The 23,711-nt window shown below is 37.7% G+C and overlaps 1 protein-coding gene across 1 annotated transcript in view; it reads left to right on the top strand.

The window, feature by feature from the left end:
• Nucleotides 1–8,080: 8,080 nt before the first annotated feature.
• LOC122790676 (zinc finger protein 23-like) overlaps nt 8,081–23,711 on the top strand; it is a 100,483-nt gene continuing 84,852 nt past the window's right edge. The window contains exon 1 of the mRNA XM_044058199.1: nt 8,081–8,452. Coding sequence (XP_043914134.1) covers nt 8,246–8,452 — 207 coding nt within the window. The 5' untranslated portion in view covers nt 8,081–8,245. The remainder of the gene's footprint in view (nt 8,453–23,711) is intronic.

Raw genomic sequence — 23,711 nt, 5'->3', positions numbered from 1 at the left:
GTAGGGCTTTGTGGGCGATTATAAGTTGGTTAAATTGTAGTAGTAGTGGTAATTCAAGCCATCCTAGCTGTTTTAGATTCTGACAGTGGTGGGTCCTGTAAGGAGAGTTGGTAGCAAATCTAGCAATATTATTGTATGATCTAGTTAGATTGTTAAGATTATTTTTAGAAAGATTGGTATATATGGGGGAAGCATATAACAGGGTAGAGATTAAATGGGTTCTAGCTATTGTGGCTCTGGCTACTGGTGTCAGGAAAGGTTTAATGCGATAAAGGGATCCAAGTTTTTTGTTAGTAGATTTAATGGTAGAATTTATGTGAGTGTCAAACTTTAGTTGATTGTCAATAGTAATTCCAAGGAGTTTGGTGGTGGGGTCAGGTGAGATAACGGTGCCATCGTCAGATGTAAGTGTGAAATGGAGAGGGGGCGATAGATGAGATGGGTAAAGAGCAGTAGTTTGTTTTTTTTAGGGTTAAGGAGAAGACAGTGGTTAGAGAACCATTTTTCAATAGTAGAGAAGGCTTTCTGTGTGTGAGAATGAAGATCAGTTTGAGATGAGACAGAGCAAATGATAGTGGAGTCATCAGCATATTGGATACAGATAGACTGTGGAATGGAGAGATGAAGGTCATTTATAAAGATGGAAAACAATAGTGGACATAAAATAGAGCCTTGTGGGACACCTAGAGAGGTAGGAAGAAGGTCGGAAAGATGGTTTTGCCAGAGAACAGCTTGTTTTCAGTTATCCAGATAGGATGTGAACCAGTTCATGGCAGAATAGTTGAAGGAGAGGGACTCCAGTAGGTGGAGGAGAAGTTGATGATTAACCATGTCGAAGGCTTTAGATAGGTCTACAAAGAAAGCAGAGGATAAAGTATTATTGTTACGATTTTTGTTGATACAGTTAGTAAAGGATAGTAAGGCTGTGGTGGTACTATGAAATGGCCGAAAACCATGTTGACAGTTAGCTAGGAGCTGATGGTGGAGTAGGTGGGTTATAAGTTGTTTATGGATACATTTCTCCATGATTTTAGCAAGTGGGGAGAGTAGAGCAATGGGATGAAAGTTAGAGAAATCAGTAGAGTCGCCACCTTTATGAAGAGGAATAATATAGGAGATTTTCCGGATTGATGGGATTAAACCTTCTTTTAAGGTTCTGTTGATTAATATGGAGATTGGGTAGGCAATGGCTTTGGCTCCTATTTTGAGGTATTCGGCTGGTAGTTGGTCAGCTTAGGGGGTATTAGGTTTTAGTTTTTGAAGTAGAGAAGAGATATAGGAGGTGGGTATAGGTTCAAGGTGAAAAGGGGGAGGAGTATAGCTTGGACTGGGCAAGTTAGATATGTCTGGGTTTTGCTGATTTGCTAGTTTTAGTATAGTAGTAGTAAAGAAAGAATTGAAGGCATTAGCTGTTTGCATTGGACAGTCTGGGTTGGAGCCTAGTGGGTTAGGTGATTCCACTCTGCCTGGGGATAGTAGTGTGTTAATAGTAGACCAAAATGTATGTGGTTGATGAAGGGATGCTTGTTGTAGTTGTATATAAAAGTTCTTTTTGTCCTGTAGGATAGCTTTTTTTGTAATATTTCTTTGTTGTTTAAAGGTTTGGTGATCAGTTGTGTCCTTTGTGGACCGCCATTTAGCCCAAGATTTGTTTCTATTGAGGATTAGTTTCCTAGTGTGATTTGAGAGCCATGGAGCTGGTTTATTTTTCATTCTTATAGAACGGATTGAGGCATGTTGGTCTAGGATTGCTAGGAAGGTGATATTAAAGTAAATAACTGCTTCATCTATAGGGAGAGACTTAAGGGGAGACCAGTTACATTGTTTAAGTTCGATTAGAAACAGTTCATGGTCAAGGTGTTTTTTGCTGCGGATGGTTCTGACTGAAGAGGGGATATTTAAGCTTGTTTTATGTCTAATAATATATATGAGAGAGTGGTCACTAAGGTCATCTGAGAGGGTTCCTGTTGTATAGTTTTGTTGTGGACAATTTGTTAGAATCCAGTCTAAGATGTTTTTTTTTTATTGTTATGTTTGTTTGTTCTGGTTGGAGAGTTAATAGCTTGTGAAAAGCCGTGCAGGTTAATAAGGGAAGAAGGACTGGTGTTGTTACATAAATTCCAATCAATATTAAAGTCTCCTAGTAGAATTGTTTCTTGAGGGAGATTGGTAGAAAGCCAATTTAGGAGGTCCTCTAATATAGTTAGATTTTTACCTGGGGGTATACACACACACACACACACACACACACACACACACACACACACACACTCACACATATATGTGCAGACAAAAATAAATACATAAATAAATATATGCATACAATATTTAAAATCTGTCAGCAACTTTGGTCCATTCCTGATTTTTATGATAATAAGTTAATAATACAACATGGATTGTCCAGTCTTTAGTCAATGGCAGTAATAAAGATTGAAGTGCGAAAATTATGTGCCACAGTAGAACTTTTGATTGCAGTATCCCACCAACCACTCCTTGTCATGTTTTAAACCTAGTGTCTCTCTTGTTGCATTATGTTAATTTTACCATAAAATTCCTTCCCTCTCCACTTTCATTGGTTGTTGTCATTAATTATAAAAGTATCATTTTGTGAAGTCACTGTGTTTTAGCTATTTAAATACTTTTCCCTTCCCATTATCTTCCATAAGCAACTGGAACCATGGATCTGCACTTTCTAATTGCCTCTGTAGCCAGCTTGGTTGAAATGGCCATCCTGAGACAGTGTAGCAAGTGTCTCATATTTACTGGCTGGCATAGTGTGTGAGATATATAGTTATATAATCTTAAACCGGGAACTCAACACATATTTGGTTTTCCATTGCCAAAGTATAATATTGGCAAACACCGGTGCCACTGCTGCAGCCATTCCTACCTAATCCTGCATTAACGATATTAATCTCATTCAGTGATGCTGTACTGAAATAGGAACTATCATTCAAGTATTTCATCATTCTACTGGTGTAGTCATGGTGGCTTATACTTTTTCAGGAATATACATTCAGTGAAGATGAAGTGAGATATATGAAAATTACCAATCCTGTAATCCCTTCCTTTTTTGGAATCCTCAAAATTCATAAATCGTTGGGGGACCCACCAATGAGACCTATAGTGGTGGGAAGGGGGAATAAGACAGAATCCTTAGTGAAAATGTTAGACTTTCCCTTAAAGGGATTTTTCGAGGATAAAAATCACGTGTTAAAGGATTCCTGGCACCTATTAAAATGTATGGCGGAAAACGAGTTTAAAGAGAAAATAATTTTTTTGAGTATAAATGTCAAGGACCTATTTTTGAGTATACCACATGAGGAAGGAATGGAATACTTTCAAGAAGCTTTAAAGAAGTGAACTAGATTTTCACAAGATACAATCAATGTACTAGCTACCCTCATGGAACTAGTTTTGAAAATAATTTTGTATGGTTCCAGGGAGAATATTTCAAACAAATTCCAGGGGTAGCAATGGGTGCAGCAGTGGCAACGGTGTTTGCCAATATTATACTTTGGCAATGGGAAACCAAATATGTGTTGAGTCCCAGGTTTAGGAAAAGTATATATAGATACTATAGATTCCTGGACGACATTTTAATATTATGGGAAGGTGAGCTAGAAGAGACAGAAGAATTTTTAGAGTATATTAACGCTTCTACAGGATTTTTGAGCTTCACCAGTAAAATAGACAATGAAGCAGTCAACTATTTGGACATCCACCTGTATAAAAACAGAAGGGAAGGATGTTATGAATCCCGTATATACAGGAAGTCCACCTACTCAGATGGTTTCCTATACTTTAAAAGTGACCACCCCTTTTGGCAAAAAAGAAATGTGGTAAAGAGCCAAATGATTAGAATATCGAGATTAACTACAGATGATAACAGGTCCAGGGAACAACTGGAAGAATTAAAGGTCATGCTTAGAGTAAGGGGCTACCATATCAGTGTAACTGAAGGTCAAGAGAGCTATCTAGTAAGCAAAAGAAATGAGTGTTACCCTCCATTATTGAAAAACCCAGAGAGTTCGATAGCGGTGAACAAAACAGAATGTGAAACTACTTGTTGTGTGTTAACATTTGACCAGGATAGTGCAGAAGTACGCAAAATGGTGGGAAAGAATTGGAGCTTTATTTTTGGGGCATATGGATTAACAGAAAAATTGGGTAATAAACCAAAAATAGTGTTCAGAAGGGGATACAATATTAAGAATTTGTTGGAGAGGAAGGAGGATAAGGACAGGCTCCTATCGGAAGTATGAGGAAACGTAATGGATGTAGGGAGTGTAGGTGTTGGAGAGGAAGGAGGATAAGGACAGGATCCCTCTAGGAAGGATGAGGAAACGTAATGGATGTAGGGAGTGTAGGTGTTGGAGAGGAAGGAGGATAAGGACAGGATCACTATTGGAAGGATGAGGAAATGTAATGGATGTAGGGAGTGTAAGTGTTGGAGAGGAAGGAGGATAAGGACTGGATCCCTCTAGGAAGGATGAGGAAACATAATGGATGTAGGGAGTGTAGGTGTTGGAGAGGAAGGAGGATAAGGACAGGATCCCTATCAGAAGGATGAGGAAACGTAATGGATGTAGGGAGTGTAGGTGTTGGAGAGGAAGGAGGATAAGGACAGGATCCCTCTAGGAAGGATGAGGAAACGTAATGGATGTAGGGAGTGTAGGTGTTGGAGAGGAAGGAGGATAAGGACAGGATCACTATTGGAAGGATGAGGAAATGTAATGGATGTAGGGAGTGTAGGTGTTGGAGAGGAAGGAGGATAAGGACAGGATCCCTCTAGGAAGGATGAAGAAACATAATGGATGTAGGGAGTGTAGGTGTTGGAGAGGAAGGAGGATAAGGACAGGATCACTAACGGAAGGATGAGGAAATGTAATGGATGTAGGGAGTGTAGGTGTTGGAGAGGAAGGAGGATAAGGACAGGATCCCTCTAGGAAGGATGAGGAAATGTAATGGATGTAGGGAGTGTAGGTGTTGGAGAGGAAGGAGGATAAGGACAGGATCCCTCTAGGAAGGATGAGGAAACGTAATGGATGTAGGGAGTGTAGGTGTTGGAGAGGAAGGAGGATAAGGACAGGATCACTATCGGAAGGATGAGGAAATGTAATGGATGTAGGGAGTGTAGGTGTTGGAGAGGAAGGAGGATAAGGACAGGATTCCTATCAGAAGCATGAGGAAACGTAATGGATGTAGGGAGTGTAGGTACGTTTATGAAAGTAGGAACAAAGTTATAGAAGGCTACAAAAGAACAATCTCAGTAGTAGGAAATTACAATTGTAACATGAAAGGAGTAGTGTATGTAGCCCTGTGTCAGACATGCTGTGCATATTATGTAGCAAAAACGGAAAATAAATTAAATTAGAGACTATACCAGCAGGTATATGCAATAAAGAGACAGGATAAAACCAATGCCCTGTTCAGACACAGTGTAGGGTGTAAGGATTTCAAAAAGTTTCTCTTCTGTGTATTGGAAAAGGTGGGTAGGCAGGAGAGAGGGGGTAACTGGCCTTGTTTTTTGGAGTACAGGGAAACATATTGGCAGGTTCTTTTAAATACCACTGTATTCCCTGGAATTAATGACAGAATTTCTTTAAGTAGTTTGCTGCATTTAAAGGCAGAAGTGATTTGATAGAAATGAATTTATTCCTTTTTACAATTGAATGTATAAACAATACATACATATTTTTAAGGAATTATTTATGAAGTTATTAATTTTACAATAGACTGATTCCAACAAAATGTTTGTTTAAACTATGACTTGCAAAACAAGGAAGGTCTAGAAAAAATGGATTCTTAAATAATGAAGAAAGTATGTTTTTAAAAATGGGGGGAAGTGGGTAAGGTTATTGTAGCTGATGAAGTTCCATTTTTCTTGATTGTGAATAAAGGGAACGAAAGCGCTAATTACTTTACTCTGCCTGGTGTCTGGTTCTTTCAAGGAATAATAACCCTGTTTTATGTGGACTGTATATATATATATATATATATATATATATATATATATATATATATATATATACTGCGGTGGTGGTGCTGCAGTAGCGTTGTCACCTCACAGTAAGACTTTGTCCTGTTCGATTCTCAACTAGAGCGTCTTCTGTGTGGAGACATGCGTGAATGGGCGTACCTTCATTGAAGGTTGTGCTTCAGAGCTGGCAACTCAGCACGTAAAAATCTACTGCCAATCATTAGCAGACTGGAGTTCCGCTGTCGACCCTAACCGGAAAAAGCCGAAAGACACAACAACATATATATATATATATATATATATATATATATATATATATATATATATATATATATATATATATATATATATATATATATATATATATATATATATATATATTGATTACAAGATCACCCAAACACCAAGAAGAAGGAGAAAGTGAGAAAAATGTTACAGTCAGTTTGCTCTTTTGTTGAGTCTGGCCAGCATGAGAGGTCATCAGTGATCTTTTTAATTTGACATTCTGCGTCAATCAAGGCTGCAGTGACCAGAAGGCTAGATGATCTTTTTCAGACTTACAGATACTGGTCTTAGCTGTCTTACTCCATAACTCAGGTTTAGATGAAGTATCAGTAAGGCATTTATTTATTTATAACAGTACACTGGGATAGAAATGCACCATAAAACTTGGTAATTTAAGGCATGACGATATTTGTGTACGTGTAAGATAAGTGCAATCACAATGTTGTAAAGGTTCCACATGTGTTTTGTAGAAATGATACAGGAACACATCGTGCTGGAGGGATGAAGGTAGGATGACTTGGGTCACAGAAGGAAGAAAATATTTAAAATGTGCAATCAAAATGAATTAATATACAATACATTTCTATGGCTATAAAATTAAAAATCAAGCACACATGGATTTCTACAATAGCCACTGCGGACTACCACCGGTAACTTTCATCTGATTCCCATGTTCTTTGCAGTGACAATGTAGATAAGCAAAGTTACTAGACTATCCTCTCATCATATAACCTCCAGCTGACTATCTTATGCTTTTATGGTCCAGCTGTTCCGAACCTTAGTGTCCCTGGTACTATGCCCCCAAGGACTGGGAAAATGTCAGCACTACATAGGTTGAGAAGGTGTGGGGAAACATGGAGCAGAGCCTTAGTACTGTCATACATGTCGTTGTGCATATGAGGGATTGTTTGTAATTCTCTAACTGGATAGAAATGCTGACATCACATGCATCACCACACATATCGGTCAGCTCCAGCCCTACACCCTAATAGGAATGGCCATCCTTCCTGTGTTCACAGCATGGTCTGACAAGTCTTGGCACCTTACATAAGAGTCTGGGCTAGGATCATAGGATTTGGGTAATGAACAAAGCCCTGCTATTTAATCAGTTTGTATAATAGAGGATGTATATGCTATATAACAGTGAAAATGAAAAAGGCTTTCAGATATTAACACTTCATTGTCTCCCACAGAATCTGGTGAAAAAAGAAGACATGGTGAAAAAGAAATCTATCTATAATATATATTCAAGTTTCAGTGTGAAAACTTCAAGCATGTACTTTGATATGCAGCACTATTTATTTGAATGTCTCGTTAATGATATAAAGAAATGTGCTGGAGTGAAATATGTCTGCAAGATGCAGAATTATGGTACATTATAGCAGGTTTACAGTCATACAAAATGGCATTAAAGAAATAATATTTTATAATAGATTAAAATCACTTAACATTTACTTATCTGGGTACTATGGTTAGTTGTTCCGAATCATTTCAGCAGTACTATGATTAGGAATGTTTTGGGGTTAAACAGACTGCTTTCACATATTTCCCTAAAATATCAGCTGTAGTTAACTTTAGTGAAAATGTGTTACAAATTAATAGACTTTTTAAAGGTTGCATTCAGTGTTAGATAACACGTAAGCTCTGTTACAATGTTTGCTGTCCCTTTAAATGGAGGCGGTCACTTTCCCCACACAATGTACTTCCTGTGCTCTGACTGGCACTGAAAATATAATAGCTTACATTTCAAGTTGAGATTTGGATACAGCAGTTTATTTGTTAATTTTCTAAGTCTGCTTAAAATCCAGGTGATTGTGAACTGTGCATACCTGTTGTGCAAGATCTGTAATTAACAGAATCTGGTCCAAAACAACAAAATCTCCTGGCTTGAATGTGGAAAAATGAGCTTCTTGCCATAAAGTATACATATTACTGGCTGATAGATCTCAAAAATCCCAGAGAGTGAAATTGTATCACATGAGACAGGAAATAGGCTGCAGAGAAAAAGAAGAGATGCAGAATCTGTGTGTTACATATGGGAGAACAGAGCAGTGCTGTGGGGAGCACAGACGGACATTGGAGTTGTTCTGCCAGGAGGATGAGGCCTTTATCTGTGTCCTTTGTGTTCCTGGACATTCATGTCACAGTTTTATGTTTCTTAACAAAGCAATTGAGATGTATAAGGTAAGGACCAGTGCCTGATGACTAACATTATGTAAGGTATTCCCTGCATGGGATGTGATAGCATTTTTAAGTTTTAGCCAAAGAAGTGGATATTCCTTGATTAATTTTTGTTAATGGGTAGTATCTGCACATATGAAATTGACTGTTTTTGGGCCCGGATTGGGAGTGTAACAGCTGTGGCCCTTAACTTTTTTTAATACTACAAAGTCCAGTTTAATGGAGTAGGAATGCATATATTTACAGCACCAATATTGACATTTTAAGAATCATTTGCTCTCAAATGGGAGTTTTGATTTCCAGAGACAACCAAAACATTTCTTGCTAATGAGATATAGCCTATAAGCTGATTAATGTATAATTCATTTTTTTACTGATCTGATTTGTTACCAATATCACAAGCAAATGCATTACATGTTAACAATCAGAAAGACATCATGTATTGCAGGTTATGGATTACCACGCTATTCCACATATGGTAAGGAAAAATGCATTTGCTTCAGGAAAAAAAGATATGTTTCCATCACAGAAATGTGCTGGTACTTTTTAAGATAGTTTGAAAAGTTAAAGGGGTCATATTAGTGAAAGAAGCTTCATTTGGTAAAGATGTTCCAAGGCAGCATGAATTTCCAATAGGAAAGGAATTTCAGACAAATGTAATGTTGTTCACTGACAGCCTGAATGTGACTTTTGAACAAAAAAGGGTTCTGGATTTATGCTGCTTAGAACTACTAGCAGTACTAGGTGCAGACCTCTTTTCCAAGTAACAGATAGCTAAAGAAATTCTGCTCCAGAGCACAAAACAAACAGACTTGTGTAGTAGCACGTTCTCTGTGAATTGGAAGGTTCTATTTCTGTATACATTCTTTATCATTCCCTTGTCACAGAGCAGTATGAAAAATAAAGCTGAGTTTAAAAATAATTCTAATTACCTCCTTCCAGCACAGGCGGCATTGATTCTCCCTTGTGCTTCAAATGACAAAGGAGACACCTCTACTGTTGCCCCAGCATGTGAACACCTGACAGTACAGACGGTCCCTAGACAACTGCAGAGAAACCACTCTCAGACCAGCATCTTGGAAGGTGTGATGCTGTTACTCTTTGAGCACCTTTATTCTGATTATGTGTTAAAAATCATAAAGGAAGCTAAAAGATCAAGTACCCAGAAAATGTTGCTAAAATCTTTCCCCGATACCAAGAGTAGAACCAGCACACAGAGTAGTCAGTTGTGCCAGCGGTTCTCCAGTATCCGTTTGAGCTGTTCTCTTCTGTTTAGCTGCTGTAGTAACATCTCTGTCTCTTTCAGCCTGCATACACATAGATCTGCCAATGTCAGCCATATTTATTTAATTATTTGTCCTTGTTGACTGGAAAAAGTCCAACTGGGTAAAACCCGTTTTCAGCTGAGGCCTGGAGAGAAAATCTCCACATTTGAGTTACACGTGATGCACACTTATAATTAAAGGGTAAAACATCTTTACGTGAGCTTATTTGTATGATGTTTTAATATTTCTTATATGACTATAGCATTTTAGCACAAAAAACAAGAGAATTGAACATATATTGGCCAATTACTGAACAAAATAAAATACAATAATAGTTAATATATTTATAGGATTATGGCTGCAACTGGTGTGTTTTTGAGGTTAGTTATAATTTACAGACAAGTAGTAACGTAGCTTAAAGTTGATGAGGAGAGATATTAAAGAATTATGGAAATGAACAAGAGGATAAATGGACAGGAGGAATTGTAGTTAGTCGAAGGTGGAAAAGTAAGAGTTTAGGAAATTAGTGCAACATGAGGAGGAGCAATAAGGTAGAAAAGATTGGGAAGCAAAGTGGCTGTAAGATTTCGGGAAAAGTAATCTGAGTAAAGCTAGCCAGGTGAGCAGGAAGAACTGAGCTATCACTGGCTTGACTAAGGGCACATATAACAGAGAAGGAAAGGAGGTGCATTGCTGCAAACGTAATCCTTGCTTATCTGTTAGGTTGTGTTTAGCCCTGCACAGGGAGCTTTTGGTGAGTTTTCTTGATGGAATGAAGTTTGTGGTGATCAAATTTGAGGTTGTCATCTGTTATGACTGAGTAGTTTAGTTTGGCTTATGGTTTCTAGTTTTGTGTTATTACAACAACAACAACTTGAAATAATATGAAATGTGTGTTTGTTGTGAAGATGCTGTTTTGGAGTAAATAGCATACATGTATTTATTTATTTATTTTTTATTTTTTGCATTAAGCAGCAAGTTAGAATTTGTAGTCATATTTCACTATCAGTGAAATATTTTTGAGTGATTTCCTCTAATTGTGTTATGGATGTGAAGATAAAAGGTTGGATTGTCACTGTACTGTGGCTGTACTGTGTGCACTGTGTACTGAGTGGCAAGTGGTTGTAGTGGTATGAAGTTTATTTATGAAAATGTTAAATAGAAGGGGGACAAGTTCTGATCCTTTGGGAACACCAACAGAGATTGGTTGAAATGCTGAAAAATTTTGTTGCCATTTAATTGCCTGCTGATTGCATAAATAACTGCAAAACCAGGAGAGGGTGGAGTAAGTGAGACCTGGTGTTGCAAGTTCAGAAAGGAGCTTTTGGTGGGACACTGTGTATAAATGCTTTGGAATTGTCAAGGAAAAGTGAAGAAACAAGGTTGCCCTCATTTCTGTATTGGTTTACTGTGTTGATGAAGCTGAGGAGAGCAGTAGCAGAGCTGTGGTTGGGCCTGAAATCGTGCTGAGTGCTGGAGAGGAGGTTGTGTTTGGTTATATATTTCATACACTGAGTAACTACATTTCTTGAGGATTTTAGAGAGGGGTTATAGGACAGCAGTAGGTCTGTGGTTTAACTCTTGTTGAAGTACCTCCTTTGTAAAGGGTACAACAATGGATTTTTTTCCAGATGGAAGGGACTTGGTTTTCAGTTACTGACCGGTTGATACGAATGTACACAGGGACGGCTTGTGCTTTTGCAGCTATTTTGAAGAGCTCAGTGGGAAGGTTATCAGCAGCTGAGGTTGTTCTTTTAGTTTGGCTAGTAATTTTTTATGGTTGATGTTGGGACAAGCTTAAAACTAAAAGACAGTGTGTTGCTTTTGAGAATAGATGGAAGTTAGAGGGTGAAGTGAGGTGGTCATTCATTTGTGATAGAACTCACTGGATAAAATGAGTGTTGAACTGTGTGGAAATGGACTCTGTTGTTTGAAGTAAAAAGGCAGGATGTAGTGGTATGGCCAGAGTGTGACATTTTATTTATAGAAGACCAAAAATGCTTGGGGTTGTTTTGGTCTTTTGCTGGAGATTAATGTAATATGATTTCTTGTCATATTTAACAAGGATCTTGGTACTGTTTCTGAGATATCTAAAAACTTGGTAGTCCTGCTGTTATCTCTTTGCAGCATGAACTCTTTGGTCTCTTTTGTCAGCCATGGTGCTGCGTTAGTTTTTACCCTTCTTGTCCTAACTGGTGCTAAATCATTTAGTATTCTTAGGAAGGTGTAATTGGACTAACTGCTTCATCTAGGGGCATTACACTTAATACATTCCAGTTGTAGTGGGAAGGGGCTATAATAAATGTGTCCGTGAAATGTGGTTAAATTGAGTACTTGTTTATAGAGTATTTGCTTGGGTGAACAATGTTGTTGTCTTATTACACAGGTTGGGAGGTGGTCACTTATAGTATATGGTAAACAAGCTGAGGATTTTTATTATGCGGTTTGTTTGTCAATATCCAGTCCAGTGTGGACTACCATTAGTGCTTTTGTTGATTCTGGTGGTGGAGCATATTAGTTGGGTGAAGCCAAATATGTGACTAGAATCCTTGGGGTTGCTGCTGTTTATGGACTGCCACTCTGTGTTTTGGTCACCTAAGATGAAGGTTTCCTGGAAGATGCTGTCCGATGTCCAGTGTATGATATTTTCGGCTGTGGTAATGTTGTTGCTTGGTGGAATGTGTACTGCTGAGATACATATCGATATCTTTTGATTGATTTGAAGGTATGCAGTCAGAAGTCCAGCATTATTAAAGTCTGGGATATTTATATGGGCTGGAGATATTTCTAATTTGATTTTATAAATAATAATAGCAATACCACCAGCTCTTAAGTTTTCTGTCCATTCTGAGTATGTTGAAACCTGGGGGAATAATTTAATTGCCAGTTATTTCTTGTTTTATCCAGGTTTCAGTGGTGATTAGAATGTCTGGGCAGTACAAATCTAGACGTGCATGCATATCGTGAATTTTGTTGCAGGTACGTCTGCGTTTCATGTTGAAAAGTATGAGGTTAGATTCCTTACCAGATGAAAAACCTGTGTTGGGTAGTTGATGTTTGGGTCCGGGGTAAGAGTGAATATCTGTAGAACAGAGCATGTGTATGTACGTTTAAGAAGCATGTCCAGATGTAAGCACGTGCATATAAATAGTGAGCACGTGCAGGCAGAGAACAGCCAAAGTGTTAACATGTATAAGTGTGGTAGTCAGTCTGTTTATAGGTTTAAGTTTAAGTTACAAAGCCTCATTTCTGATGTGTTTGTGTGTAATAAAGCTACCTGAACTGAACCCATGAATGTTCTTTTGCTTTATCCTGACCAGACGAGCAACAATCTTCATTAAGTTTCAGGATGGGAGGTGGGTTGAGTAGCGGTATGGAACCATTTGTATGTGTGCCTGACTTTTAGTACTGCTGAATTACAGCAATTCCTACAGTGCACAAGGGGCCTCCCAGCAGAAAAGTGGCCCTGTGCTCGGAACTAAATTTTGCACTGAAAAACCTGACCATAGCACCACTTGAACTGCTGCAGCACTGCCTTTAACATTGTTGACATGGAAAAAATGTTTTGCACTCTTTATTGCACTACCTGTACCTCTCCTAGGAAGATCTCAAAACTCTGAGTCTTCGTGTGCAAAGAGCCATTTGTTTTGTTTGATTGCATTTGTTAACCATGGTAGTGTACTGATCAAAAATGACCCATTTCAATATCAGCTAGTCTCCCTTCATGTCATTTTAGAACTATTGGTGTTCTTTTTCAAGACAGAATACTTGAAGCAGCTATATTAATTTAACAGGGTTTTGTGGTCAAGCTGAAGTTTATAGCAACAATAAAAGTCTGTCAGCTGGGTCATAACAAAAGGCAGATTCAAATAAATGAGACCTAAAAGAGCACCTGATGCAGACCAAACTAATACCCTTCCTAAGCCACTGCAGTGGTAGAATCCAAAGATGCAGGGTCTGATGCTTAAATAACTGAATTATTTTAAGACTGACCGATGCAACTGCTAGCAACCCCAGAATAATTAATTCCTTCATGGAGAAGGGACCTATCAGGCTAGCCTTCTGTAAATGACCAACCTGCTGAGTTTTGCAACAGCTGCAACCATTCACTGTCAGTGGTGGGTAACCAAAGATAAAAATCATTAGAATAGTCAAAGCAAAAGTAGACCAAGGCATGCATGACAACACAAAGATCCTGAGGTGTTAAAAGGCGTGTACTTGTAGGGATGTTTCCCTAATGGCATAAAACTGTGTTTGGCACATGGTCCTGAAATGGCAGATTGTTGAAGATGGTTTCAAAAATTTTGTAGGTTTCCTGAAAAAAAAAAAAAAAAAAAAAAAATCGAGCTTATTGGTGCCATATGCATAACACTTTGAAGGTTGCATTCACAGTAGAGGCCATCTATCCATCTATCCATCCATCTATTTGATTTCATCTGATATGAACTACAACCTAGTGATTACAAATCAGCAAATTTAAATCATAAACCAAGTTATTAAAAAGTAATACAGTCGTCATAATACCTTCCTTAATAGATAATTAATTGTAAAATTAACCAGAAAAACAAAATTGGCCTAACTTCATAGACTGCATAGACAAATCCAGCTCCCAGGTCTTTCCTTTCTACTCGTACATTAATGTGCCTGAGAAAGATACCAACAACATCTGGTTGGGTACTACTACAATTTAGTAAAGTTGATTACTAGCCAGTAATTAACCGTCTTGGTAAATGTAGACGATGCTGACAGGTGGACTCTTGACAATTTGAGATTGTGTTTATTAGCATATGTAAAATAACCATTAGAATCCCTTGAGGACTGGAAAGATCTAAGAGATTCAAACCAAAGATTAAAATCCTAGGATACACTATAAAACTTTTTCTATATCTTTATACACATTAGTTATAGCATCTATTCATGAAAATACTATCTGATATAAAACATCCAGATCTTCATCAAAGACTGGGTGTTTTGTAATGAAGGGGATGTCCTTTGCCATAGCACCATCCAGTTTGTAAAATGGCTGTCTCTACATAAAAACTGAGACAGAATAGCACTGCACAATAGTAATGTCCTGCTTAGACGACTGCAGCGCTTTCCACTTTGGGCTAATAGTGACCTATTGCCCTTGCAGCATGTTCACAGCGCCGGTATGACCACTGTTTGTTTCATCATTTTGCTTCTTAGAGACTTACGTTGGCTGCCTGTAGCTGCACATTGCATCTTTTGTTGCTCGCTTTCCACGTCTTGCATGATGCAGGTCCTGTCGATTTTAAAAATAAAATTGTTGCATCCCTGTTCCCTGCTAGACAGCCTTGGTAATCTGGTGCAGGGCTCTTCACTAGTCCCAGAGGCATGGCTTGAATGATCAGACAGGGCTTCTTTGTCCTATCTTGCTACAATTCCAGGTCATGCTTGTGGAATAGAATCCATCTTTCATAAGTCCCTGAACTATTTCTCTTTAGGAGAACTAACTGTGAACCTGTCGGTGGAGTTTATACCAATTTTCACCTTCTTAATTTTTGAAGTTGAATGAGCCTTAGTGATTTGTATTTTATTCTGACCCAGAAAAGTATACTTTTTTAAGAATCGACCATTTCAGTGTAAATGTTTGGTGATTAGCATTCATCTTTAACCATGTAACATATTTGTGACATAGTGAAGGCTATGAAAGCTGGCCCTTTAAGAAAAGGGAGAAGAAGGCAAGGAAGGAGAGAGGAAACTGGGTGGTGCTAGTGGGAAGCAGTATACAAAATGGCGTCAGATTGCTGTAAAAGGTAGATAGTACTCTCCAGGGCTGGAAAGGAGCTGCAAGGTATTCCTTGCCCTGCTTTGGGAGACGTGTTACCAGTCCTATGGCTTTACAGAGGTGGATTCTGTGGACTTACTGTAAAAAATAAATTGTCTTGTATCCTGAGGTTTGGGAAATTGCTGTGTGATATGAAGGAATGGATTTTGCGACAACTTTTAAAAAAGTTAGAAGTCAGGGAGTATGGTAACCCTTGTAAACAAACCTGAGTTTTAAAAGACAACAAAGCTGGCCTTGTATTACGCACTGACACCAACGTTGCTAATATATACAAGCTGATCACTATTAATCAAATACACATTTACATGAACTACAGATAATTACTGCTCAAGTCTGTTTCATTGAAAGGAAGTATGCTGTATTTGAGAATTCAGTGGAAGGGGTGAATGTTGCTAGTATTTTTGTTAAATTGTAGGGTAGGGTTTTCAGGTTAAAGGAATTTTGAATTTTGGTTTGATTATTTAATTCAAATACAATTTATTCTTAATGTTAACATTCATTTGAAAATTATGACAAACACAATCACATTTATTATAATCAGCTGCTGTCAACTGCCCTGTAATCTACTCATAGGTGTAGCTAAATGATCACTGACCAGTGAAACGCAGTACAGCTAAATAAAGGGGTGGAAATGGGGTGGGGGTGGGGGTCCACTTCTCACTCCTCGTCAGATGTAATGTATTTCACTGGAGTCTGGTTGATTCTTTGTTAGTGCAACCACGTATAATATACTGTAGCTACAAGAGGCACAGATTTTCACTAAATACCCTTTAAACGTGTGAACTGATGGGGTCATCAGCACTTAGAAGTGTCACATCATAAATCTAATAAAGAAGGCATGCCACCATTTTCAAGTTACTATTAAAGATGCACGAGGATCTGTAACAGCAGTGAAAGGACAGGTCACTATTCACTGACTTACTGTATTCAAAATGTGTACCCAGAATTATCTCTATATGAAGTAAACACAGATATGCAGCAACAAAAATTATTTTGTATTGATACAACTGTAATAGCAGACTGCGGTGGTGGTGCTGTGGTAGCGTTGTCGCCTCACAGTAAGACGTCCTGTTCGATTCTCAGCTAGAGCGTCTTCTTTGTGGAGACATGCGTGAATGGGCGTACCTTCGTTGAAGGTTGTGCGTCAGAGCTGGCAACTCGGCACATAAAAAATCTACTGCCAATCATTAGCGGACCGGAGTTCCGCTGTGGCGACCCCTAAGCGGGAAAAAGCCGAAAGACACAACAACAACTGTAATAGCAGTGAAAGGGCAGTGCACTGTTAATTGACTAGCATAATTAAATGTATCCCTAGACTTACTGTAACTGAAACACATACCCAGAATTAGGTAAAAGTAAAAAAGCAGCAAACCAAAGACCAGGAAGGAACCGAACCACAAAACTTATAAGCTTTCGTTTGTTTAATAAAACACCACAAACTTCATCAGAATAAATACAAAAACTTGAAACCACCTTTTAAATACTTGTCATGTGCAAAGAATCATCCAATGATAAAATGCTTCAAATAAATTGTTTAAATAGCCATTATGATGTCATGAAAATTTAAAAATACACTACAAATTTTTTTAACATTGCATATGTATAAAAACATGAAAATGTGTGTGTGTGTGTGTGTGTGTGTATATATATATATGTATATATATATATATATATATATATATATATATATATATATATATATATATATATATACATATATATATATATATATATATAAAATAATAATCAATAATAACATACTACTACACAGTGTTTCATCAAATAAAGCCCATCTTGTGAACAGCTTGGCTCACTACATCAAAGCCTTTGTAATTGAAGAAAACATTTGATGTTAATAGTTTCATTTAGCCCTGGAGGGTAGTCTGCTCTTACAGCTATCTGCCATTTAATTTCCCTACATTCTAATAAGGCTCCAAAATTACCCACCTAAAGACCACAAAGTACTTTGTCTAAGACAAAATGTAAATTTCTTAAAATTGTTACATAATAAAACATGTTGTGCAAGTGCATTATTCCTGTCTTTGTTTCTCACTGCCAATGCATGTTCATAAATCCTTCTACTTAGTGACCCGATGGTCTTGCCAACATAAAAACTGATACAAAAATTACATATTGCGAGATAAATAATACCCACAGAATCACATGTAAACCTGTTCTTTGCCCAAATAACTTTCTTGAAATGTTTCAACTCAACAGAACCTGAATTGACTGTATATCTACATTGCCTGCAATCACCACAAGCAAAAGTCCCAACAGGGTCTTTGACCCCATTGTGTGATGTCTGAGAAGTACTTTCAAGTATACTTTTTATGTTACATACCTTTTTATAAGTAAATAAAGGTTCATTACCCAGGACTTTCACCAATTCAGAATGTCCAAGCAACACCTTCCAATTTTCCTTAATAACACACCTAATAATGTCCATTCCATCTGAAATGGGCAATGGGAAGGCCAGCTCAGACACCTTGTTGTTTTGATTCACCCTGCTTGATACACTGAAATTACCTCTCAAAATGGGGCTAGCTAAACTGTCTCTGAGAGTTATAACTTCAGCAACAATGTTATGTAACCAAAACAAATCATATCCCCTGGCTGTAAAAAATCCAGTTTGTTAACCTCACCATCAAAAACAGAATCTTTACTGGTCAAACAATTCAACCTTATAAGTTGTCCCTTGACAACCCCTCTTTTCATATGTTGGGGTGAAGACTGCCCTGTGCAGGTACTGATTGACAAAGGTAGATTTCCTGTGGATACTACTACTGAAACTAAAACTGTCACCAAATAGTTCAAAATGAATATCCAGAAAGTCTATTATTTTCCCAAACCCCACCAGGGTAAAGTTCAAAAAACTGGTTGAACAATTCAGATCTTGCAAGAATAACTGGAAACTGTCAAGGTTCCCTTGCCACAAAAAAAAATCATCAATGTAACACCTGTAAAATAAAATATCCTTAGCCAAAGGATGTGTCACAAGAAATTTCATCTCCCACATAGCCATAACTAGACTGGCAAAAGAAAGAGCCACTCTAGGACCCATGGCCACACCAGAGATTTGCTGAAAAATGCTAGTTCCAAACTTAAAAAAATTACTTTCCAAAATCATTTCCATCAAAACACACAAAGTGTTGATCTTGTCATTGTCAAAGTCAGTATGACCAGTCAAATATTCCCTGAATAAATCAATTCCAGCTTCTTAAGCTATACTTGTATAGAGGGAAGTGACATCAAGTGCTACAAAAAATATAGTTGACATATCAAAATTTTTCAAATTAAATTCACGTAACAACTCTAATAGATACCATGAATCTTTTAAATAAAATGGTGAACTTTGAACAATAGGGTTCAAAATTGTATCTAACTAAATAGAAATTGGTTCAGTCTTAGAGTATGCTGCTGACACTGTGGGTTTATGGGGGGGGGGGGCTTCTGCATTTGTGGACTTTAGGAATACCAAAGAGAACTGCTAACTTCGGATGTTCAACCTGTAAGAACATATATACTGAGTGTTCAGTATTACCTTGACAAAGCAAATCAAATATTAAAGTGTCAATAAGCTTGAAACGTAGTAAAACTTCATTTATATTGACCTGTTTGTAGTTTCTATGGTCACTCAAAAGTTGCAGCATAGCATTTTCATAGTCCACAGTACGCATAATGACTCGGGCCCCACCCTTATCTGCCTTCATTACTCTCGGATCCTTGTTAGTAGCCAAGTCAATTAATGTTTTCCTCTCTCCCTGAGTATGATTATCAGTACTATGAGACCATCTACTAATGTCCCTAAAATGCTGTTCACTTAGTCTACCAGAGGCTTGTAAGGAAGAGCATAAGGCAGGATTATAAGTACTTCTACATTTACATTGTTCTGTGGGTAAAACAGAAGTAGACAAACCATCAAAAATAAACTTCAAATGCAACTTTCTTAAGTATAACTTAAAATCCACAAATAAATTTACCTCATTCACTTTGTTGGAAGGAGTAAATGTAACGCCGTGTTGTAACACCTTATAGGTGTCGTCTGTTAAGTTAACATCAGACACATTTAAAATGTCTATACAAAAATGTAAGTTCTCTTTCTGTTGTTTCTGTTCCTGTTGTTCCCTTTCTTCCCTTGTTCCTTCTTGTGTGTGGCCTGAACTTCTTTCAAGCACCTCAGGGTACTCTGCCCCCTGATTTGTCCACTAAATAAAAGGTCCATTCATTGTGGACAAAGCAACACCAACATTGGGAGAATTATTAACAACATTCGTATTGCCAGCATCACACTGACTAGAAACAGAAATAGAAACAACTGCCTCTGTACGACCATTAGTACAATCAAATGCACCAGTTAGTTTCACAGTTTGTACTGATGTTAAACATTTAGGCAAAGGATAGGCAGCCTTGTCTTTATAGGCAGCCAAGTTCTCTTCAATTTTCTTTGTTTCCTGTTAATAATGGTAGCCCTCTGCCTATCTACTTTGATGGAAACACCTTCATATAAAGTAGAAAAGCACTGGAAACATTTGGACCCCCTAACTTTCATGTCCAAAGTTTCCATGTCAATTTTTAAGTTAGTAATATTACATTTATAATGGGCGACCAGCATTTTCATCAGGGTGACACCAGTACCATTAAAAAGTTCAGTCAATTGCTGGTACAAAGTGTCCCCTTGTTGAACACAGGAGATTTAAATAATCTTAAGTCATGAGGTACACAGCAGAGTCTTACACATTCTTCTAAATAAGCCACTTCTAATTGCAAAGAAATAATTTTTAAGGAAAGTTATTCTAAAGAAAATAAGTAATTTTTGCAAATGTCAAACTCATCTGAGCAGCTACTTTCAGTAGTGGCACTTACTTGTGTTTCATGACTGTCCAATTTGAAGGGGTTTACCAACTCACTAAAAACATGAGAAATCACATCTTTATGTGAAATTGTGCTAGCTAAAGTCCCAACAACACCATTAGGGTGAGAAACACCATTGCTGGATCCACTGAATGAAGAAACACCTGCATCTTTGTTTCCCGCAGCCAACTGACTGAGGGATTGTTGTACTGAAGTCAGCACGCTACTAGCAATACTGCTCTGTAGCTGAACTCCTCCTCCTTGGTTACCTTGACAACGAGAAAAGCCTTCACAGCTACCTGCAATAATGTTGTCCATAAAAGATTTGTTAGACACAAAGGATTTGTCTAACACTGAATGGGTGGTTAAGTTCAGTAAACAGTCCTGTGTAAGCCCACTTTATGCCATAGTGCTGCCCAACACCTCCAAAATCAACCAAAAATGGCTAAACAACTCCAAAGAACAAAGTAAAAGTAAAAAAGCAGTAAACCAAAGACCAGGAAGGAACCGGACCACAAAACTTATAAGCTTTTGTCCGTTTAATAAAACACCACGAACTTCATCAGAATAAATACAAAAACTTGAAACCACCCTTTAATACCCAGAATTGTCCCTATATGGGGAAAATACATATAATACCAAAATTGTTTTTATCGATTGATCTATAAGCTTCACCAAAAATACTAATTGAATTGAACCAGGTTCTGTAAAACAAGGTAAGGATGTTTCTGCTTTTCTCCAGTGTTTTGCAATCTAGATGCAGTATTCATAAACATTGTGCACCATGAAACAAGGCTTGTGATTTATAAACTGTTACACAAATGGAGTAAAACACAGTTTTACACCATTGTGTAGGCATTGTACTTCATGCATTGTTATATATGCAACTCCCCTTGTACAGCATTCTTAAAGGATAACCCATGAAAGTCCAACTGCATGCAACCCAATGGTAATGTGCCCGACAGTGCAGAGAGCTCCTCTCCTGTTGTTATTTTGGTCAGCAGACAGAAATTGCAACATTAGTTCTGTAAAAAGACTACCAGCAGTGGAATTTCCTGTCATGTGGGTGTCCTTGTTACTCCAACCCTTCATACCCCACACAATGATGTTGCAGCACTCCCAGCAGTGTACGTTAACAAGGCACCAGATCCCTCATTCCCATAATGTGGTTATAACCCAAGGTGTGCTCCATGCCATGCCTAATGAGTGCTTCACTTTTATGAATTGCTTTTAGGCATTATGGCAGACTACAGCACAACTGAGTAAATGTAGTTACCTTAGTAAAGTTTCTTATACCGTACTAAGCTGATGTTGTCAGTTGCTGTGTGTAGCTCAGTCATGCTACACATCATTTCCCCCAGTCTAGAGCATTGAAATGCATGGCCCACACTGATGCATCAGATGATCCGACATTGGCCCACACTAATGTATCAGGTGATCCTACATTGGCCCACACTGATGTATCAGGTGATCCTACATTGGCCCACACTGATGTATCAGGTGATCCTACATTGGCCCACACTGATGTATCAGGTGATCCTACATTGGCCCACACTGATGTATCAGGTGATCCTACATTGGCCCACACTGATGTATCAGGTGATCCTACATTGGCCCACACTGATGTATCAGGTGATCCTACATTGGCCTACACTGATGTATCAGGTGATCCTACATTGGCCTACACTGATGTATCAGGTGATCCTACATTGGCCCACACTGATGTATCAGGTGATCATACATGCTATTCAGAAATGCAGAGAAGTCTTGTTGAATGCCATAGTGGGTACCGTGATGAATGAATTGTGTTACACCACCAGGGGTAACATGATATGCAAGATGCAGGCATACATTTGTGTATTTTGTATGGGTATAGTTGGGCTTGAGTTAATATATTTTGAGCTGCGGGGACATTGGGAACACAACCCCTATGGCAGTGGCTGTAGGAGATTTGTCCCTTACAAAATTCCTTTCATTGTATTTTTTAAACACACCGTGTGCATGTTATTTCTTTCTGTTTTATCCTCTGAAATGTTCTTTTCACCGAATTGTTGTATACTCGGATATTTAAACCAGATTATGCACTGAAACAGTGAGCAACCTATTTTTTAAACATACTCTGGATTTTGTTTATGTATAACATTTTTTGTTTAAATCAGGTTTCTTGAAGTGGATGTAGTCATTCAACAAAGGCTCTGTATAGCTGTCTCATTACATTATATTACATTATTGTAATATTTTCAGTCATGATACATCTTTTGTCTTTTGCCAGTAATATAAATATTTGTCTTATAAATGGTAGAGCTATGTTGTGCTTCTGGTTGCTACACCTCCACTCATTCAGTATGCGTGCAGCATTACCTTAGTTAAACTTGCTTTCAGTATGTTTACTGCATTACATTAGTTAAACTTACATTATTGGGCATTTAACACTCATATCCAGGATCTATGAATTTGTTTAACCTCATCACTGATGGATTTTTGGCATTCAGTTACTGAAGTATATGAATGTATATGTCTTTCACACATTTGCAATACTTAAGTTTCAAAATAATAACCTCTTTCTTTTTCGATAATTATGCTTGGAAAGTTACGTAATAGGCACAAAGGATTTGCACTTACATTTTTCTCTTTGTCGTCATAGTATTGTTCATTTCTTCTAGAGCCGCTGGTTGGGATCATATTTTCTACAGATGGTTATTTTTTCTGAGTTTAGGAAGTTAATTGAAAACAATCTTAGGTGAATTGGAGTTAAGACTTCAATATCTCATTACACTGTATGTTTTCCAGGGTATTTCTTACCTGTATTTTATTCCACAACATCAGCACATATCGCCATAGGTTTTACTTTTGACAGGTAAAATGGCATTTACCCAGTGCTGGGAAAATTAAAAAAAAAAAATTCTCAAAATATGTAAACTAGTAGGTAACTAATTACCTTAGGAAGTTCTACTGTGTATTGTTTGACCTTTCAAGATTGATAAACTCGTAGATGATATGCTGAGTTAGAGTTCCTGCAGAAGTTTCATAACTTTGAGATACTCTCTGTGACTTGCTTAGAGTTGCGCAGTATGAGAATGGAGAACAAGGGAATCGAACTGAAGACTTAAGGATGAAGCTCTTCGGCAGCTCTTAAATGTAATCGTATGCTGTAAAAGAGACGTAGCATAAATGAAAATAATTAAATATATGCAATGCAATTAGCAGATATGTATTTACTCGCAATCACAGAGTACAACTGTTAAGAGAAAAAGTTTTAAAACATACTATTATTTGTCTCTTTCTCCCATCTAGCAAAATGAATATGCTATTTGCTGAAGTGTTGGTAAGAAAAGGT

The sequence above is a fragment of the Protopterus annectens genome, chromosome 16.part0, assembly GCF_019279795.1.
Source record: "Protopterus annectens isolate FY-2018-M chromosome 16.part0, PAN1.0, whole genome shotgun sequence".
In the NCBI taxonomy this organism is placed as follows: domain Eukaryota; kingdom Metazoa; phylum Chordata; order Ceratodontiformes; family Protopteridae; genus Protopterus; species Protopterus annectens.
Note: the sequence above shows the minus strand (reverse complement) of the source record. Positions and strands in the feature narration are given on the sequence as shown.